Source organism: Suricata suricatta, chromosome 4, assembly GCF_006229205.1.
Source record: "Suricata suricatta isolate VVHF042 chromosome 4, meerkat_22Aug2017_6uvM2_HiC, whole genome shotgun sequence".
NCBI classification, from domain to species: domain Eukaryota; kingdom Metazoa; phylum Chordata; class Mammalia; order Carnivora; family Herpestidae; genus Suricata; species Suricata suricatta.
The window spans coordinates 63,046,734-63,064,991 of record NC_043703.1 but is presented as its reverse complement, the minus strand read 5'-3'; the positions used below and the strand labels follow the sequence as shown (position 1 = coordinate 63,064,991).

Here is an 18,258-nt window from a genome sequence, read left to right as displayed (position 1 = left end):
TTTGCATGGACTTCTTATTGTAAATTTTATGTTCAGTATGATTGAATTCTAAATGCCTTTTGGAATATTAACTATGAAACACAACTATGCCAATAGTTCTTTCTCTCTCTCTTGCTCTCCTCTCTCTCTCTCTCTCTCTCTCTCTCTCTCGTGTGTGTGTGTGTGTAAATGAAACTAAACTAGGCTTACCTAAAGCGTTTATCTTGTTTTAGTTTTTCATGGAGAGATTTTTCTGCTGGTTTGATGATCTCTCGGAATATGTGAATGGCACCATTTCTTCCTTGTTTGCTTCCTCTTACCATGCATGAATTTTCAATGCAGACAGCCTAGCAAAGAAAAGACATGGTTGTACATTTCTTTTTTTAAAATGTTTTATTTATTTTTGATACAGAGAGAGACAGAGCATGAGAGGGGGAGGGGCCAGAGAGAGAAGGAGACACAGAACTGAAAGCAGGCTCCAGGCTCTGAGCTAGCTGTCAGCACAGAGCCTGACGTGGGACTCGAACCCACGAACGTGAGATCTGACCTGAGCCGAAGCCGGAGGCTTAACCGACTGAGCCACCCAGGCACCCCTACATTTCTTTAATTGAAATGTCCTATGTGGAAGTAGCTGCATAGTTGGGTTTCTGGAAAAACTCTTTTAAGAGGTCTCCTGACCCCTCTAGTTGGAGGAAACAGCATCTCAGTTCTGTTTTTAAGGTCTGGCACAAGCTGAACTCACACTTCTTACTCAGCTAGTTACTAGTTAGGCTACTCTGTGTATCAGGTAGGTAGTTTCATCAGGGAGCAACAAAAATTCCATAGAATCCCATGTCTATATTTTTCATCATTCTTCTCAGGTTCTAACCATTCTTCCACATCCCCTTTGAGAAACTTTCACCCTTTAACCTTTTAACTCTTTAGGCTACTCTTGAACCATAAAGTTTCGGGACTTCAGTGCCTGTTGTGATCTTCACAAATATTTATTATATTTATCTGACTGTGAGTCCCTATCAATTTCTTTTGTAGTGTTTTTGAACATATATATGTATGTATTTTGAATATACATGTATATATATATATGCAGCCCATTTTCTGCAGCCTGTAAAATGTGTGTCTCAGAATTGTGGAGGCATAGTGAGCTGCTGCTGTGTGTCCTATCAGGTAATACTTGACTTCCTGTGAAATCTTTGAGCTGTAAATGCATTTGTTACCTGGACAGAAATTGAACAGCACCACTAGTTGAATTGTAATTTTCATAAGCAATAATTTCTATAAATTTTCCCTCAGAAAAAAATATGTCAGAGCCATTTTATAGATTTCAGAGATCTTTACGTGTCTATAAAAAATTACCTTGTAAACTGCACAGGACTTTATAATCAAAAGCTTATTTTAGAAGGCTTTCAGTGATTTCTAGAATTGAAATAATCAGTGCTTTAGCACATAAATTTATTTATAATGAAACAAACGCAAATTGTCTGAATTATTAATACATCGCACTTTTTGTGTCTTTTCCTTGTGATCTTTACATATATTACTAGTTCCCTGATCTTCTTCTGAGTATTTACTATTATTAAAATCACATTAATAGAATTCTAGAAAAATTTATTGTAACAACATTCTCAGACAAGGACATGCCATTTGATAATTAGGCCAAGGTGGATACTTTATCTTTTCCTGATTCACTTACTGTACGGTAGACGAAGACCCTGAGCTGTTTGCCTCCAATGGTTTCAAGTTTTTGTCCGTTGTAAAGCTCGTTAAGGCCAACCTTTACTTTCAATATGTGATTCTGCAGAATTAATTTAAGAAGCCGCTGATCCATGCTCAGGGTATCATCTATAAATAAATTCATGAGGACAAAAGATTAATTAGAAAGCATTAAAATTCCTCCTGGTAAGAGAAAATCATGAAAATGAATAATACCTAATACTATCGATATTGTAGATTCTGTATTCAAAAAGTGTATGAGTCAACTAAATGCTCAAAGCTATGAATTCTATGCACCAATTAGAAACTCTGTGAGATATTCCACTAAAAAAGTATAACATAATTTGAAGGAGTCCAAAGAATGGATTCCATCTCTTTAAGGTCTACATAGTGTTATATGGTCATTGGCAAAAGCTAAACTCTAATATTGGCCAAGATTTTTTCTGAGAACTTGATATACATCAATCAGATGAAAGACTGCTGATGAATCATTTATAAATTTATCTTTACCACTGAAGAGAAAATCAAAACACATACGCTCTCTTAAAGGTGGGTTAATGTCAACACATATGGACATAGTTATTACAGAGAGGAGTAATAGCATTTCTAGGTATTTGATTTTTTATTAATAACTTTATGTACCACAATTTTGCATTTCAAAAAATATTTTTAAAAAATGCTTATTTTTTAATTACTCAATTTTGCCTTATCATTTAAATATATCTTTCTGAAATCACTTTTCTGGAGAAAGTGGCAGGTTGCATTAATCTAAACACCATCCTTGATTAGCAGCTTCTAGATAAAATACTTATAATAATAGTTACATCATAATATGAAAGTGATAATAGTCTCTTGTTTTTACTTGTTTTTAATTTGACACCTTACATCAAATTTTGAGATGAAAAATATGCTTATTTGTTCTTAAATATTATGTGGGTGTTAAATAAATGAATCAGATTTATTTTTCTTAAGATCTATTACTACATCTCTTATGTGTGCTGGAAACATGATTAGGGTTATAGAATAACTGAATACCGTTTATCACAAACTTTCACTGCCTGTAGGCTATTATCTATTATAATGAAATGTTTTGAAATGAAGGACATTTTAATAGAGACAATGTAGTGCTAATGAAGTGTAGCCAATAAAGTAATAATCAGCGCCTTGTAAAATGTCTGTTACTCCTTAATGCAGACAACCATTGTGAAGAAAAGAGGTGTGTGAGGGCTGGTTGGGGGAAGGGGAGTAGGAATGACAGTCTCCAGTACATACCTGAAAATGCATTATTCACAGGTGCCAGCAAAGTGTATTCCCCATCTGGCCGCAGAGCAGATGCCAGGCCTAGTTGGGCCACGAGGTCTGTGAAAGTGGTTTGCTGATTTCCAGCCAACTCAATAACTTGTTTAGCTGTAAAGTAAACCATCACCATCCCAACAATGTCATCATTGTTATTATCATCATTCTGAAATCAGTAAATCAATTCCTGACTGTTGGCTCTAAGCTATTTACTACAATAACAATGTGATAAGATATCCTGCCCTTCCCTAGTAAGAGTTCCAGATTCCCTCTTTTGGGGTTAATAACCACAGAAAACATCAAAAAGAAAATATCTTTCTGGCTTCTTACTTTTCATGGTCTTTAATTCTCTATCCCTCACCTTCCTCTTCTCTCTGCTGTTGTGAGTGCAATAGTTCTTTCATTTATCCAAAGCTGACCATTTGGTTATATCTTTCCCTCTGTGTTCAAGAAAAACCATGGTACTTTGAGAACTTTTATAAATTATTAAGTGTTAGAAACCCTGGAAAATCAAAGTTCCATGCATGGAATGCCTGTGATTAACAAGCTACTTATTTTAGTACTCAGTTCACTACTTTGTATCTGTGCTTCACATACCATTACTTATACTACACATTAATTTTTCATAGAGTTACTCCTGAGGCATCATAGTTGGTAAACAGTAGTAGGCAGAAGAATATGAAACTGTTGCTCACCAGAATCAGGAATTAGGACCTGATCAATCAAATGGATAACACCATTATTTGTCACGATATCTTTTTTGTTCACCATTTTTATTCCATTTACTGTTATGCTGTCACCGTCACATCCTATCTCAATAGTGTTTCCTTCCATAGTCTCAAAGACTGCTCCTCCCATAATCGCCTCAGAACACTGAAGGGTGTTCAAAAGGTGGTACTTCATGAGAGCTAGAGAACAAATTAGAAACAGCAAGTTTTTAGGTCAAGGGAAACTGCACTTCACCCTTAAAAGATGTGTTTCACTGTGGAACTAAATATCCCTAAGAAATAAAACACATATAAGACCTAAGTATTGAGTGAAGGTTTTTAAATTCTGTTTATGTTCTAGGAAATCTTTTTCCATTAGCTATACAATAGAAATAGCTCAGCTCAGTAGGAAGTAAGAAGAGAAGATCAGTTGCATGAAATTATCTGCGTAGTACTAGAAAATGTATTAGAGCAAGTTTTTGCTATCATAAGAAAGCAATTTCTGATGTGAAAACAAAGAGTTCTTCCTTCCAAAAGACCTGTATTTATTTGTGATACCTGTTCCTAAGTGCCCAAGCAATATCTTGCATTAGCCACTCATAACAAAATGGCTACATATAATTTATAAAGAGATTAGGAGCATAAGATTAGTAGGGTAAGACAAATCATTCCCTAAGGAAAAACATCTGGAGGGTAGATAAAATGAAGAAGTTTTCTTGGAAGATAGCTGAAGGAATCTGAATGCCTCAACTATACTATATCCATATCTGCGTCATCCAAATGTCTCACTTTAAATCAGTTAAAATATATTTTGGGAGAAGCAGAGTAAGTTAAATATACTACTACTCACAATGTAAATCTATTGGAAAATAGTGAGACTAGACAGAATCCAAATTCTGTGGATCAAATAAGTAATGGTCCAAGATATTCATGCAATTTTCTCAACTCAATGATTTCTTTTAGCATAAATTTAAAATGAAAAGCATTGCATAATACATATGCGATATTAAAATTTGATGATCTAATATATTTTTCAACAATGGCTAAATACTTTTTAATGCCTGCAACTTATTTACTTGAAAGCAGTAAAAAAGGAATGTGAGATTTAGGATATTCGTATCTTTTAAATTTTATCAATTATTAAATTACTCTGCCTACTCTTTTAAGGGCTTTGTTTTCTTTTAAGAGTTTTAGAGTCCACCTTAAGAACAAAAGTTTTTCTTTGCCTATGCTTATAAAAGCTGATAATCTTGGCATGACTTAATCATGACCCAGCAATAGCACTGCTAGGGATTTACCCAAGGGATACAGAAGTGCTGATGCATAGGAGCACATGTACCCCAATGTTCATAGCGGCACTTTCTACAATAGCCAAAACATGGAAAGAGCCTAAATGTCCATCACCTGATGAGTGGATCAAGAAGATGTGGTATATATATATACAATGGAGCATTACATGGCTATGAGAAAGAATGAAAACTGGCCATTTGTAGGAAAGTGGATGGACCTCGAGAGTGTCATGCTAAGCAAAATAAGTCAGGCGGAGAAGGACAGATACCATATGTTTGCACTCATAGGTCTAACAGGAAAACAGGAGAAACCTAATGGAGGACCAGGGGGAGGGGGAGAGGGAAAGAGAGTTGAGAAGAGAGAGGGATGCAAAACTTGAGAGACTATTGAATACTGAAACGAAACGAAGGGGAAGGGGCAGGGGGGAAAAGAGGTGGTGGTGATGGAGCAGGGCAGTTGTGGGGAAGAGCACTGGGTGTTGTATGGAAACCAATTTGACAATAAACTAATTTAAAAAATTTTTCTTTTCTTTTTGAAATTCTTGGAGGCTTCTCACAGAGGAGGACATTTTTAGTACCTTCAGAAGCCACTTTGTCTCCCATGATCCTTTCTAGGACACCTCTTGGAAGTTTCTCAAAAGCCTCATTGGTGGGAGCAAAGAGTGTGAAGTGACCATCTCTTCCAAGGGTCTCCAGTATATCAGACGTGATAGCAGCTGCCTAAACACAAATGTGCATTTTAGTGGCTTGCACACTGCAAATCCAAAAGCAAATGACAACACACTTCACCTTGGCTGATGCAAGGGAATTGATTCTTTAGGAAACTATAGAAGTTTGTTCTTGTTAGATCTTTAAACTATTTTTTGGCACAACCAACTACGTCCTTTCCAACTTTTTTTGTAAGAATGGGAATTCTGCTCATCTTAATGTGACTCTAGCAATATCCGGCAGTACTTGTAATGAGATGGACACATACTAAACACACCAAATATACTATGGGTACATAACTAGCCATTCTTTATCTGTCATGTCCACATAAATATGATTATGTCATAGGAGGTGATTTCTTCTGTGTAAAATAGAAGTCTTTTCATTTCAAGAAACATGTTTGTTACATTTCTGCTTGAGTTTTTAAATAGCATTTTATTGTTAGATTCTGAGAGAGAAAAAGGAGAAATATCAATGATCCAAGGCAATCTACTGTTATTTCTTGTACTTACTCTAAAAGATGAGAGTTCATCTTCTGCTTCAATGAAGTCTTGAATTGAGGTACCAATTTGTGTCAGGACACGATCAATGACATGTACAACACCATTTGTTGCAATCTGGTTCCCATGGATGATTCGAGCACAGTTAACAGTGACAACCTATAATTATTTGGGAAAATCCAAGTGCAGAAATCAGAGCCATCCCTTGACCACTGAGACTGCAAGGCCATTATTTTTCATTTCTGCTAGTAAACGTTACGTGAAGGAGCCAACATTCTAAATGTAAATGTTGAAGAGGAGAACACATATTGTTCTGTCTAAAAAGGAAACTAAGAGGAAACAGGACCAGTTGAAAACCCAATCCAGTTACACTCAACAAACTTAGAAACTATGGCAAAAAAGTATTTTTCTTCATTTGAGTTATTGCTTTTTCTCCTTCTCTTCCCTTTATAGAAATAGTCATAAACTATTTCAAATGTATGTCAATGAATTACATAAAAAAGCCCATCAGTCCTAAAATAAGTTCCAAGAGAGAGAAATGATTTTTTCAAAATATAATCAGTTCTATTGCAGTGATTTCATAATTATTGCCTCATTCCTGACCCTTTGCATCCCTGGAAATTTGTTGAAAGAACCCTATGACCCTGTTGGATGTTTCCCACAAAGACAAGAACATAAATCAGTAGAGAGGATGAATAAAGGAATACTCATCCTGTGATTATTCTTTGATAAATTCTTATTTACTATTTTTTCTTTGGTCATTACTTTTAAAACACATAAAAAATAAAACACATCAACTACTAAAATTTCTTTTATTGAGAGCATCTAAGTCTACTGTCAGTCAACTGTGAATTTAATTTCTTCCTCACAATCACTCTCTAGTAGAAATCAGCCACTGATTTAGAAATTTGCATGCTATAAATGTGGGGAAAAGGCCTAATATTGTACTTACATTCAGTAACATTGTACTATTTCTGTGAACATTATATAAAACATATAGAAAATATTGTGTTCTATTACTCAGAAATGTACTTTTTATTAGTGAAACTTACCCCATTAGGATAATGGTTAATGAAAAGCCCCAAATTGTTATACATTGAAGGAATAATCATGCCATTTTTTAAATCCTTGGTCAACATTCTGTTATTAACCATATGGCTATGTAAAGCATTCAATAATTCAACATTTACATTGCTCTCCAAGCCTCTACGGATATCCTAGGAAAAATTGAAACGATAGAAGTTTATTTTATTGAGGTTAATCATTAAAATACTTGTAATAACACTGTTTCTTACTCTCTTGTTACTTTCTTATTGTGTTTCCCAGGTAGCCAAACCAAATTAACACAATTAAAACTATATGATTTCAATTGATTAACGAATTTTATAAATTCAAGTACTGCGTTAAGGCTCCTGAATCTGATAGAGTGCTTGGATATTTATAGTGACAAAAAACTTTTTTAAGTAAAGACATTGATGAAGAGATAAACTTGATGTAAATTAAAGGCTTAGGAAAATAGGAAATTATCAGGTATTTATTTTGAGAGGTAACCAAAACAAAAATGACATTATATTTGTATACAACATTTGAATTTTAATGAGGAGTTTGTTTTGTAGCAAATTCAAGAATTCAATCATCCTGTACCTTTTTATTTATCCAATATATATCCTATATACATGTATTATATGTATTCAATATGTATAATGTAGTATATATATTGCATGATACTATATATGGTGCTATGGGAAATATAATAGGTAAGGCAAAGTCTCTATCTTTAATGTACTTATCATATAGGAGCAGTTAAAAATAAGCATAGTAATATAAAGAACAGAAGCAGAAAAAAGTCTTCTAGGGTCAAATTACGAAAGGCAGCCATTCAAGGCTTGGTAATAGGCCTTGAAGGGTAGATAGGATATGAGTGGTAGTTATCATTCTAAGTCCAATTGCTGACCCAGGGTGAATGTTGGAGAGCAGAGGTTGTCCAGTTTGGTTAGCACATACTTTTATCTTTCTTAGAGAATATTAAGAAAGAAGTTTAAAAAAGTATGTGGGACAATAATGTGGAAGACTTTAATGCCTGAGTACAGCATAAACTAAACTGGCAACAAAGAGCCCCTGAAGATTTTGTGGCATTGGAATATAATGTTTAAACTGTGCTTTGGGAAGGTTAACATAGTGACTAACATATAATGACTAACAATTTTCAAGTCTGAATACTAAGATTGGTACTGCCAATTTGGAGGAGGGGAAGGCAGCAGAAAAGCAGTTGTTGATGTAGAGAGAGAAAATGGCAAATGTCTTAGATAACTTTATGTTTAAAGATGCAGTAGTGTATCTAGGGGGATACATTAAAATGAACATTAGAAATACTCTTCTGGGCTTTCAAGGAAAACAACTACAGAAACAGATTTCATGGTTTCTGAACTCACAACAGTCATGGATAAGTCATCAGAAGTGTATCTAAAGAGCAGAGTCTAATTCCTAGTAGAGACTTTAATAAGACCCATTCTTTTTTTTTTTTATGAGAACGGTATTTTATTTTACTTTTTAATTTTTTTGCTTATTTATTTTGAGAAAGAGAGGGCATGTGCACAAGCAGGGGAGGGGCAGGGAGGAGAGACAGAATCCCAAGCAGGCTCTGTGCCATCAGCACAGAGCCCAACGCAGGGCTTGAACTCACGGACGGACCGTGGGATCATGAGAGCCAAGATCAAGAGTCAGACGCTTAGCCCACTGCACCACCCAGCCACCCGAAGGACTGTATTTTAAATTGATAAAACCATTACTTTGAAAATATCCTGTGGTTGCTGGGGCTCTTCCCTATCAGCCCAGCCTTCTCTCCCCCTTTATCCTGATACCCTTCTCTTCTCCATTTATCCCTATCTCCGACTTTTGTGTCCCCAACAGAGGAGGGGGCAGCACTTTGCTGCTGCAGAAGGGCGGGCACATGCTGGTGCCTCTTGACACCTAGGTATGGCCATTGGGTAAGGAGAACCCTGTGGGGGAAGTGACAAGCAGAAAGGCTCTATGTTACTGGCAACCTCACGCTGTCCTCTGTCCTGACTCTGTGCTTACTGAGTCCAGACTCCCAGGCATCGCCTTGGAGGGCTGGCAGCGTGGGCGTATGAGGAATTGTCTCCCGACGAGGAAGACCCATTCTTAAGTGAAGGAAGAAGTGGAGTCAGCAGAAAGAACCAGAAGAGTGGTTAAGAAATCAGGTCAAGGACAACCAGAAAAGAGATCCATATTGCAAGCAATTAAATGTACAGTTAACGTAACAAGATAGTATCTAGAGGAATCTGCTTAAGTTTTACTAAATATTTGACTCTGGTAGTAATTATAAGTTTGTCTTCATATCAAGTAGAAAGTAGAAATATATTTCTATACCAATTTTACAGATTGGAAGTTTAGTGTATTATAAGGCACATTATGCACAAAAAGTGTGAAAATCAAATGCATTTATAATATTTCATTTAAATATTCTTACACACATATACATATGTCAATGTTTGACAACCATATTTACATATAAATAAAAATAACTAATTACATCTCTATAATATGCCTTTATAATAAATTTTAAATTCTACTAGGCTTCTTAACTTATCTTTCTATTAGATATGTCATCTAAAACTCAGTGAAATTTTTCCCAACCAAAAAAGAAAAAGGATAGGAGTGAAATAGAATAATGACAAACACCAGTTCAGTCTACGCTTAGTTTTCCCTTTCTTAATTGGTCTATGAACCTGCTGGGGAAGTTATTCCACTTACGGATGTATTCAAATACTTTACTTTTTATATTTAATAACTCATCATTTTATGTATCCTCATATACGTATGATAAAAAGATATATAATTTCTATTCATTTCCAGATAGTAAATCAATTCAAATGGAATAAGAACAAAAAAATAATTATATTAATAAAAATAATGAATTACAGAATCCAGATTGTCCCAAGCCTCATTACTCGGTGCAAAGTAAGTAAATGATCCCTTTCCTTCAATCTCTTCCCTCAGTTTTGAGACATCAGAATACCGCTGTGTTGTGGTGGCTCCCACAATGCCCAGAGTGCCGTAAACATGGTCAATAGGCATAACTGAAATAATCAAGGAATAAATGTCTTAGAATAACATTTCAAAAATATTATTTCATAATCATTTGAACTTTATACTAAGTTTCTCAATACATTTAACTGAAAATTTTAGCAATAAAATTCTATACATGAATGATCAATTTTATACAAAGGTTGTTACTTGGGTGCTAGATAATAAAATACCACTGAGAACTATTACTTCATAGATCTTGTGTGTTGAGGGGAAATGAATTTTAAATTATCATCTTGGTATAACATTTACTCTATGTAGGTTTGACTCCTGCTATGTCAGTAAGAGTGCAATTATAAGTATCAGTAAATATTTCTGATGCACTGTATTAAAAGAATTCACTTCTCACTGAGAATGGCAAAAGGTAATATTTCCTTTCATGTTGACTTAATGCTCTTAAACAGTAAAATATTGTTAGGTGTTGGATATTAATTTTTATAGATTTGGGTTTCTAAAAGAAATATGTAGACCTGCTTCTTTTCAGCATAATTTCAGGAAGGAAATAGATTGAAGTATCTAAGACTCCCAGAATACTTTTTCTGAACTTTAGAAGAAATATTACTATATGAATATCAATCTGAAAGTAGGGACAGCCAATTTATTCAATTTTTGACCCTATTTTCTTTGAAAATTAGTATGATTTGGATAATACCATAGGAGAAATGGCTATTACATTTGTGAATATATCAAGACTGGTGACACAATAAATTAAAAAATCAGAATTTAAAAGATCCCAAAAGGATAAGGAAAATGAGTCAAAATTTAACAAGTTAAATGTAACAGAGTCCCATGTATGTCCTTATGCCCCAGCTGAGATAAATAAGTCCTAGAAAAAGACCTGACTTGATAGTATTCATGGTCAGATAGGCCAGATTTGAAGTTGAAAAAAATTCCTAGAGAAATGCCTGACTTGATAGAAAGAAATGTAATCAATTTAACTGATCATAAATTCATCATGTGCTAATGATAGGATGTGGTTACCAATGACAGTAACCAAAGTTCAGGTCCCCCCCCCCCCAAAGGGAAGTATTTGTCTTGATTTTATTCTCTCAGATGCTGGGACCCACATAGATTGCAGACACCAGTCTGGGATCACATTCAGAAAAAAAGATGACTGGACTAGAGGCTTGCTATGTGTTGGTGTCCGTGACTGTGACATGATGGTGACTCCAATGTTTATGTTATATTAAAATAAATAAGGATGATTAGCTCAGAGAAGAGAAGAGTCTGTCGGGGAAGTGAGGGTAGTGGAGGAAGTATGTGATGACTGGTGTTAAATATCTGAATGTTGTTTCAAAGTTATTTCAAAGAGAAAATAGACTAACTTTTTCCTGCGTTGGCAGTGTTAGGAAACCAGCTTTCAATATAAGCAGAGCTGTTCAGTTAAAGATTATGTCTTTCCAACTAGTCTACTCCATGTTTGTAGACAAATTCAAAGACAGGGATTTTGTAGAGGGGATTATCATTCTCGAAGGAAAGTTTAACGAATTTAAAGTTATGACCAAGCTCCTGTTGTCTGGTCCAACATTCAGTACATGAGCACTATGTTTTAATACTTTATTACCGTGACAAATTCATGATTAACACAAAGATATTAGTGGTATATCTTGGGTTTATCATGGTGCTAAACACACACACACATGCACACACACACACACACACACATGCACGCACACACACACACATGCATGCATACACACATTCACACACACTATTGGTTCTCTACAAGTTGAGCTACCTCAAATATTTTTCTTCACACAAGACGAGCACCTCATTTATTTTAGTAATGGAAATTTTACCTGCTGGGCAGCCTTTCATTCCTTCCATCCTCATATAACCAGGGCAACATTCATATAACACAGTCCTATATGTTAGAAGAAAATTAATATTAAAATAGGGAACTACATAGAATTCATTGTGTTATAATCTTAGGAGAAACGTACCACTTGCTGCAATGATTTATTAGACTCTAGAATTTTTTTTCCTGATATCAAGTTACTTACCTTACTTTCATTTCTCTGTACAGTGTCATGGCATTGTAGAAAAGTACCAGGATATTGAGGCAGAAGAATGGGGTTTATGGTTCCCAGTTCTGTACTTGGTGGATGTGTGACCTTGAGCAGTAATTTAACAAATTTGAGTCTCAGTTTTTCCAACTATTGAACCTGGATATAGTAGCCCTGACATCTACTCACAAGCTAGTTGTGAGTCTCAAAAATAAAAAATAATGCTTTGGGAATGATTTTGTAAATTATAAATAGAAATATTTTTTAGTATAAGATTATTAGAAACTAGAAACATGAGGAAATACATTAACCCATTTCAATCAACTTAGGGCACCTGGGTGGCTCGGTGGGTCGAGTGTCCGACTTTGGCTCAGGTCATGATCTAGCGTCTTGTGGGTTTGAGCTCCACATCGGGCTGATAGCCTGGAGCCTGCTTTGGATTCTGTGTCTCCCCCTCTCTCTGCCCCTCCCCCACACTGTGTGTGCGTGTGTATGTGTGTGTGTGTGTGTGTGTGTGTGTGTGTCAAAAATAAAACATAAAAAAATTTAAAAAGAAATTATCTTATATAGCTTAAAAAGTAAATTAGCTTTTCAAATTGAAGCCAGGTCCATTAAGTGATTATCCATGATTTGTGGTCCTGTTTGTGATCTTAGAATCCTATTTCTGTATTTTCTTGATGTCAATTTAAAAAGTACAATGTAGCATTATTCATGGATATACATATATGCAGTAAAATACGAAACATGAAAGAGAAAAAAATTTCCTGCATGAATTATTGACTAAAGATAGTTGATAGATAAGAAGACATGGACAAACTTAAGTGGGAAATGCCAGTTTCAAATTGTCTTCAATTTTAAAATAATTTCAGTAATAGTTGGTATTAGGAACATATAGAAAGTATATGGGAAACTTAGACAAATCCTAATATGGTCTCAAATAGTTTGTTCACTTACATCCCCATATAAATAAATATGAATATTTGGATGCCAAAGGATTGATTCAGAATGCTTACACATTAGCTCTAGCATACATTTTAAATGATTTAAAAAATGAAACATATTTATTGGTCCAATATTGATAGTACTGACTTAAAGTAAAATAGTGAATAGAGGAGGAAATTGTTATTCTAACAAAAATTTCTATAACACTTGCTAATAAGAACCAAAGATTAGCCTTCACATGGACAGTACACCAGATGGCATAAAATTCCAGAACAATCAGTTGCAATTTCAGCTGATAGTTGAACAATATGGTTATGTGAATTGATAATTTAAAAACAAAAAAGTAGGTTTTTTCAGGAGAACATTTACTCTATACAAAACTTAAATTTTCCATTTGGTTGGTAGAACAAAACAAGAGTAAAAAAAATCATAACTGTGCACATCTCTAAAAGTGGAGAATTCATCTTCATTTTCTGAATACTATCTAAAATCTCAAGAAAATGGAAAATGAAGAGAAGTCTACAAAATACTATATTATTCAGCCAATATATAAATTTTGAATTTTGAATTTATTTTTGAGAGAGAGAGAGCGCAAGCAGGGGAGGGTCAGAGAGAGAGGGAGATAGAATCCGAAGACAGGCTCCAGGCTCTGAGCTAGCTGTCAGCACAGAGCCCAATGCGGGGCTTGAACCCACGAACCGTGAGATCATGACCTGAGCTGAAGCCAGACGCTTAACCGACTGAGCCACCCAGGTGCCCCCAGGCAATATATGATGTGGAAAAGATCTTCAACTTGGGAAATTCATGTTTATCATTCAAGCTGCCCAATTACTTCCTTCAAATCTGCAAAGCAACTGTTCAATGAGAAGACAAACATTTCTGCCAACTGATACAAAGAGTCCTAAAGATGTCTTTGGACATTTTAGCAGCTGCAAGCCAATGGCAAAACAGACATTCCTCTTGTCAGTGTTATTGATTTATTTGATTATTTGAAACTAGCAGCTAGCATATACACTTATTTCAGAGCACAAATGTAAATGTGGTTGTGAAAATGAAGCTACCTGAGGGAAATAAGCTAATACAACTTAACAAAGGAGATACTGTTATGTTTATGATGAAAAGGTAGGCTTCAAAGCAGGATTGTTTTTGAATGGAGAACAAAAAAGAATGTTGGCATGACCTTTGCACAAGCCTTGGCATCTCTCATATGTTTAGATGGTTAAAGTGAGATCATATCATACTTTCCCTACTTTCAGGAAGAATGTAATAAAGATATCCCCTGAATATCTCACACAGAAGGTCCTTTCTTACATAGTTGGTGTGCGTTCCAAATATGCCTTGTGGTAACCAAGAATATGAACAAAGGGAGGAGAATCCAGAGTTTTGGATTCCCAACTGGGGCCTGACCTGCATCATGGCCATGATCATTGCAATCCCTGACTGACGCTGTAATGGTGTGAGTGATTCACAAATCTAGCAGATGTCTGCAGACTAGTAGGAAGTAGATTCAGGCCAAACAGTAACTCTATCAAATCAGTTGAAACTCCATTAAGCCAAAGAATAGGAAGAGGCAGCAAACTTCCGTGTTGTCCTAGACTTAGTAACCATGGGGAAGTAGAGGCCAGCTAAGGTTGCATACATTGATTGTGTGATTTGTATCTGGAAATAAAGATAATCTTATGCATTTTAGGTAGGCATTTGGTCACAACCCCTTTTCCCATCCACATATATTCTTGGTTAAAGTACTTTACACTTAAGGACAATTGATATTGTGAGTTACTTAGCAATTTCACAGTCATCAAATCATTTTGCCCCCACCTCCCACTCCAGAAACTCTGTAAGTGTAAAATCAACATTTCACAGGTAAAGAAACAAAGGCTCCAAGAAGTTAACTGATGCCATATTTAGTATTTATACCAATATTATTAAGTTAGGAAGAAGTTTAGCAATCCCCAATCCTTCCACCAAAAGTTTAATGATGATATACTAAGCAGGTTCTCATTCAGATACTTAATTCTCAAGGCATCCTTCATCAAGAGTGGAGTCCAAATTAATAGGAAGCACTGTTTTCTTGATCAGGAATGGTATCACTAATCTTTTTGATATAATAACTTAATTCTTTCTATGACTCAGCTCCTTCATTTTAAAATGAAAAATTAAGGGGCGCCTGGGTGGCTCAGTCGGTTAGGCGGCCAGCTTCAGCTCAGGTCATGATCTCACAGTTTGTGGGTTCGAGCCCCGCATCGGGCTCTGTGCTGACAGCTAGCTCAGAGCCTGGAGCCTGCTTCGGATTCTGTGTCTCCCTCTCTCTCTCTCTGACCCTCCCCTGCTTGCGCTGTCTCTGTCTCTCAAAAATAAATAAAAGACATTAAAAAAATTAAAAAAAATAAAAAGAAAAATTAAACCACATGAGTAATTCTCAACTTGTATATGCTCAGGATTGTATTTTTCTACCAAGGCTTATTGATAGATTAAACCACTATGCATGTCTATCAAGTAATAAAATATATTTTCTGCTAAGTAAAGAGTGATTGTGTTTTTGGCTATTGAAATAGCTATACAATAATGAGCTTTATCATCTTTTTGGACCTTTCAGGATCTCGCAGTTTGGGATGGAATAACTGGATTAAATGAAGAGTTGAAACTTAAGTTCTTTCCAACCTCAAACATTGACGAAAACTTTGAGGTTAACTGGAGTACTTCAGATAATTTCCAAGTGCTTCAAAAACCCTGATATTTTAGATCAATTTGTTTTTCTGACTGTTTTTTTGGGGGGTGAAATGAGGAAACTGAGGAAACCATTCTTATAAAGTGAGGCATAGAGGTTAAGTATCTTGCCTAAAAAAGAGTGCCAAACCAGGGACAGAAATGTCATAGTCTCACCCTGGTTCCATATGAAATTACATGGCACTGTGATTGCCATTGACCTCCTTCGGACCTCTGTGACACGTAGATTCGAGGATCATAAAACGTGCACTAGCAGAAGGAGAAATAAAGGGAGAATTTCTTTATTCATGTATATGATCCTTTCTTATTTTTAAAGCTTGCAAATTGGGAGAATATTTTCAAGAAAAATGGTGCACGTGTCCAAGGAAAGGCATAGTGTTGCTTTTGGGACTGGGACATTAAGGAAAAGATGAGACTTACGTTTTCTTTCCACAGATGGCACCTTGGTACCAGTTCCTACAAGTGCTGAAGTACTTCTTTTTGGTGCCTATAATCTGTTGAAGGGCACAGACGTTTGGGCTGGAAGACGGAGGGAAGAAAAGAGAGTTAGTGTCCTAATGACAAACAGTGTTTCATATCTTCAGGTCAGATAATTCAGAAAAAAAGTTAACATGTGGACCCAATTTTCAAAGATGTGATTCTACTCTTGCACAAATCTACTTCTTGATACAATCATGCTGAATCATTAGAAAAACTAAAGTCTATGGGAGAGAAAAAAAGAGAGAGGCAATTTTATATCCTGGAAAGGAAAACACCAGTGTTTCAAAAGTCAATCTAGTAGGAATATTCAGGCAGCATTAAGTTCAACTTCGTTTTGTCATCATGTGTGTCTTATTACTTTTAATAGAATGATAATCTAATCAAATGTGCTCATGTGGGACTCTAATCTGGAACAATGGACTCTGGAATCGTGAGGAATCAGAGAGCAAAAGAGACAAGTTTTCCTATGTCAAAAAACACGACATGCTGTCATTTTCTAGGTAAGTAATCACAGAAGTAAATAGTGCTAAGATTAACTTGAATAATATGGCTGCACAAAGGACAGTCTATTTCCTTGAGTGGAAACAGTGGATCAGAACATCCTGTGCCAGAATTTTAAGTGTTTTTCTCTCTAAAGGGATGAAAGTCTTATTTTCACTGTAAAGCAAAGGAACTTTTGAGCATTGTGAAAATCTCTCTGAGACATTAGAAGAAGTGCCAAGATCCATTTCAAAATAAAATTATAAATGGTTGGTTAAGTTACTAAATTATGCCTGGTAACTTTAAATATGCTAGTTGTAGTTGGATTTATTCCAAGAAATATGTTACTTTTGCAAATGTTACAGAATGCAGAATTTAAAAGCATTCTTAAATGCTTTAAAATATTCACAGAACTAGTTATATTACTCATTATTTTATTTTCATACATAATTTAAATGAAAATTTCCCTAACAGTATGCAAGGTATTTCAAAGCCAACTTACTTAATGAGAGCCCTGGCCATATATTTTTAAATTTTAAAACCTCATTTCAGGTTTTTGGAAGGAAATAAAAATACAAATAAATGGAATAATAAAGAAATGCCCCATTAAATGTTGTCAATTAGATTAAAATTATATAATGCTTCAGAAAAAGCAATTACATGCAAATTATTTTGACAGAAACTTTTAAAGTTGGAAACCCATTTATAAATCACAGAATATTCATTTTCTTATTACTTTTTAATAAGTAGAAAAAACCCTGAGGCATATATAAGGAACTATATGTATACTTATACATAAAACAAGCTAAGGGGGGAAAAAAGGTTTATAAAACCGAACTACTGACTTACCCCTGATCCCGGCCCCTGATTCGGCTATGAGCCAAGATCTTGTCATAATGGCCATTGGCGTTTGCAGGGTTAACAACAACCAGCAAGATTAGAGAAAATATGGGTAAGAAAGGAATCATCTTTAGTCTCTCCGTTACAGTGAGTCCACGAAGAGAACTGGCAGTGGGCTTTGGAGAGCTCAGAGTTTATATACATGTCAGAGTCGTGGGAGGGAGCCCTGTATAACCTGGGAATCTGAGCTCTTTCCAAAAAACATCAGCAACTTCAATTTGGCAGCTAAAATCCACTGAATGTATCAAGCCTCTTTTACTTCTCATTCTGAAGAAGATACTTATTTTTACTTTTAAATTATTTATATTTCCCTTTAATAGCTGACTCCTTGCATGTTCATATTTCAGTTTTATTCTTTTGCAGTTTGGAGGGGTTTATGGAAAATGTTTCTGTTTGGGTTTTAAGGAATATTCTGCTGTTCATCCCT

At 35.3% G+C, this 18,258-nt stretch overlaps 1 protein-coding gene across 9 annotated transcripts in view; it reads right to left on the bottom strand.

Annotated features, from left to right (window-relative positions):
* POSTN (periostin) overlaps positions 1–17,924 on the bottom strand; it is a 35,224-nt gene extending 17,300 nt beyond the window's left edge. For all 9 annotated transcript variants that reach the window (XM_029938606.1, XM_029938608.1, XM_029938609.1 and 6 more), the window contains exons 1-11: positions 17,781–17,924; positions 16,392–16,490; positions 12,096–12,160; positions 10,132–10,289; positions 7,242–7,406; positions 6,202–6,348; positions 5,560–5,701; positions 3,681–3,893; positions 2,962–3,096; positions 1,670–1,818; positions 190–326 (exon numbers count right to left, since the gene is read on the bottom strand). In XM_029938606.1, coding sequence (XP_029794466.1) covers positions 190–326; positions 1,670–1,818; positions 2,962–3,096; positions 3,681–3,893; positions 5,560–5,701; positions 6,202–6,348; positions 7,242–7,406; positions 10,132–10,289; positions 12,096–12,160; positions 16,392–16,490; positions 17,781–17,899 — 1,529 coding nt within the window. In that variant the 5' untranslated portion in view covers positions 17,900–17,924. The remainder of the gene's footprint in view (positions 1–189; positions 327–1,669; positions 1,819–2,961; positions 3,097–3,680; positions 3,894–5,559; positions 5,702–6,201; positions 6,349–7,241; positions 7,407–10,131; positions 10,290–12,095; positions 12,161–16,391; positions 16,491–17,780) is intronic.
* Positions 17,925–18,258: the final 334 nt, after the last annotated feature.